The sequence below is a fragment of the Sphaeroforma arctica genome (genome assembly GCF_001186125.1).
Source record: "Sphaeroforma arctica JP610 unplaced genomic scaffold supercont1.513, whole genome shotgun sequence".
NCBI lineage: Eukaryota > Ichthyosporea > Ichthyophonida > Sphaeroforma > Sphaeroforma arctica.
Window position 1 is genome coordinate 8613 of NW_014040045.1, and position 3867 is coordinate 12479.

A 3867-nucleotide genomic window follows, 5' to 3' on the forward strand; every position below is an offset into this window, starting at 1 on the left:
GTATTGCATAACAGCCATTCCATAGTATCCATTCCTGCGCATTTGAGTGCCGCATCGCCGTCTATTTATAGCGAATCGCATCGCACACCAATTACACTGAGCAGACGCAGTGACTAACCTCGAGCGTCTTTACTGGGACCTCCGCCGTTCGCAACACAGGACATTGTGCAAGACGCGATACAGAACAGTTACGGGTACTGTCGGATTGACGGCAAATTGAACGCCAAAGCACGCGCTAAGATGGGTAGGTGGGGACTGCATTGAGCGTACTGTGTCGCTTTACGGATATCAGCTAGTTCGATAGAAGTTCAGTAGATTAGTTCGGTAGATTAGTTCGATAGATTATTACTACAGGCTAACTCGACAGATTGATTCGAAAGATTAGTTCAATAGATTAGTTCGATAGAGTAGTTCGATAGAGTAGTTCGATAGATTAGTTCAAGAGGCTAACTCAATAGATTAAATCGATAGATTAGTTCCGATAGATTAGTTCCGATAGATTCATTCGATAGATTAGTTCGGTAGATTAGTTCAACAGGCTAACTCGACAGATTAATTCGATAGGTTAGCTGTATTCCGTATGCCATGTCGCACATGCTACAGCGTAGATGGGCTACAGTGACTGTTGATGATCTATTCTACTCTTATAGTATACACACACCCTGTAGTGTGTTGCTGCGTGTCGTGAGGCAGTGAAAAGTGGTGACATGCGCACGCCATGCAGCATCATATACCCCACCCGACTAAACACTGTCGTTCAAAACCGGGTTTGTACGTGGCACTAACTTCGTTTGTGCGTGTTTATGGGGCATGTAGCCTTAACCCGTTGATGAGCTAGATGTCTATGCTGGATAGGTACTTGAGGTGTATGATAGTGTCCTCCACTCCAATTGTTGCGGGCGTTACCTATGCGCTTGCTGTCTGTTTCGCGTTTTTGTTTTTCGTTCTGTGAGGTGTTTCAATCAGAGAGATACAGACTGTGACACGTCATAGCGGGGCAGCCTTGCCGCGTGATATGCGCACCACTACGAACTCTGCGACAATAGCAGCGTGTTCATGCGCGTTGTATATGTATTACGTGAAGGATGTGAATGAATGGATACACCACATGGGCGATTGCTGCAGCATAACAACACACCCTCTACCTCTACAGTAATCTCTATCCCAAACGATGCACGCTGTTACGACAGCACCCACTGAGTAGCGTGTGGTTTACATTGTTTCTAACTAAAGGGATATACGTTGTGTGCGACTACACCGGCCGAGGAACATGTGTTTTGTATCTGATGTATGTACCTGCTGCAGTTTAGAGGCGGATGGCTCACGTGCATCTCCATTATCGTTTGGTTTTTTTATTTGGACCGCAGTGCACTCCTTCTACAACGACGAGGACAAGTTCTTGTTTCTGATCAGCAAGACAGCCGGTGGCACAGGTATGTAAGTCATGTAGTTTATAAAGGGCATATAGTACGCATGGGACATTAAGTACACTTAAGTCTTATGGTATATATGATATGTAGTACACATAAGGAATATCGTACATACAGGGCATATAGTACACATAAGACTACATTGTACGTATAGGACATGTAGTACACACAGGGCTATATAGGACCTAAAACACACTTGAGGTACATAGTACATATAGGGCATATTGAACACATAAAGTATATAGTACATACAGTTCATATAGTACACATAAAGTATATAGTTCATATAGTTCATATAGTACACATAACGTATACAGTAGAAATAGTTCATATAGTACACATCAGGTATAGAGTACATATAAATCATAATGTATGCCATATATGTACTATATGCCCTGTTGTGTTGTAATTTCAGCTCCGTCAACGCACTTTCACAAGTATTTCGCTGCCTCCGTCTTTTTGGCTTATTATATGCGGATGGACTCCATTTTTCCGAACGAAAGAAAAAAGCCTTTGAAGCTTCTGTCTGCCACGCATGTCTTGAGAGTGTCTTGGCGTGTACCGTTTTATAAATATAAGACGTATTACGGGACATTGGTTTCTGGGAGACACGTGAGGTAGGCCATTGGCCATACCCTATGTGTGCCCTCAAAGTTGCACCTTCCTCTGAGCGGGTACAATACCTACTATGTAGGTGCAATACCTACTATGTAGGTACAATACTTACTATGTAGGTACAATACTTACTATGTAGGTACAATACCTACTATGTAGGTACAATACCTACTATGTAGGTGCAATCCCTTCTATGTCTGTGGGGGTGGTCATTTGGGTCAGTGCTTTCATCATATGTGTCACGATTGTCAACTCCAACACCCATCATAAGAATTTCATTTTGTCAGTATCGATCGGGTCGGTGCAAACGTAGTTTTTTCGGTTTATTCTGAAATAGGACATTTTTGCCAATCCGGTTTATTCGGTCCAATTAGGTCTCAATCTGGTTGCGGCCAACGTGGTGATTATTTTGGACCCGGAGTGGAACCCTGCCACCGATGCACAGGCAGCCGATCGGGCGTACCGAATGGGTCAGACCCGCGATGTGTTGGTGTACAAGTTTGTGACAAAGGACTCGTACGACGAGATCAAGTACGCACGCCAGGGCTATAAGAATGAGCAGGTAGTATGAGTGTATGGGTGTATGATAAGTACTTAGGGTGTATAGATGTTTTCATGGCTATAAGAATGAGCAGGTAGTATGAGTGTATGGGTGTATGATGAGTACTTAGTGTATGTGGATGTTTTCATGGCTATAAGAATGAGCAGGTAGTATGAGTGTATGGGTGTGTGCTGAGTACTTAAGGTGTATGGATGTTTTCATGGCTGTAAGAATGAGTGTATGGGTGTATGGTGAGTACTTAGGGTGTATGGATGTATTCATGGCTATAAGTATGAGCAGGTAGTACGAGTGTATGGTGGGTGTATGATGAGTATTTAGGGTGTATGGATGTTTGAGGGTCCTTAGGGCTTATGTATGTGTCTGTGGTGGGCTTGTAGAGTGTGCGTATGTATTTTAGTATGTATTGTTTTGTGAGTACTTATGGTTTATGGATGTGTCTGTGGTGGGTGGGTAGAATGTGTGTATATATTTTAATATGTATTTTGCAATGTTTTGTGTCTGTGGGGGGTGTGTGTAGTATGTGTGTATATATTTCTATATGTAATGAGCAATGTTTTGTGGCGTACAGCGGCATTTGGGCTATAGGTCTGATATACAGATGCATATGATTGTATAGACATAATGAATAGTCACAATCGAATGTGTGGTGGATATGGTAGTACACGGCCACTGACAAGCGTGAGGTGTCTGTCCTTGCGCTTATATACTCTTACAGTATCCTAGCAAATCGCACGTCGAGTCGAACGAACACGATTCACTTACATATCAAATTAACGTACAGGCACATTACATTGTCCTGATAAGACCTGTTCTCTCATATGTAGGTGTACAACGACTCTTCTACATGTATGTTGCAGATTACTCATGTATATGCATATATGAAGTACTCTGTTAGAGGGCACCCATCTCTGTGCATGTGAGAGATTAACCATCTATGAGCATTTGCGTGAGGTTATCTATCTATGTGCATATGGGAACTGATCATCTCTGTACATATTAATGCGAGTGTCCACTGATTCGTGCTGCACGCAATGAGCCATCTTATTGCTGCACCCCGTGTATGTTAGTTACAGCGTGATAGTTTAGACCTAGAGATGGGTCTCTTTATCCCACGCTGCATATATGACGACATTCTTATTTGAACGTAACTTATACCACATATCTGATGATGTTCATACTCAAACATTGCCGTTCCTATCACAACTCGAAGTATCGGATCCACTGACATTCCTTACACTCACACACACACACACACAAATA

At 42.6% G+C, this 3867-nt stretch overlaps 1 protein-coding gene across 1 annotated transcript in view; it reads left to right on the top strand.

Moving 5' to 3' along the window:
• The window catches only part of SARC_06869 (hypothetical protein), a gene marked incomplete at both ends in the record, with an annotated part of 4406 nt that extends 1790 nt beyond the window's left edge, over positions 1–2616 (top strand). Inside the window, 3 exons of the mRNA XM_014299202.1 lie at positions 160–244; positions 1368–1433; positions 2420–2616. Coding sequence (XP_014154677.1) covers positions 160–244; positions 1368–1433; positions 2420–2616 — 348 coding nt within the window. The remainder of the gene's footprint in view (positions 1–159; positions 245–1367; positions 1434–2419) is intronic.
• Positions 2617–3867: the final 1251 nt, after the last annotated feature.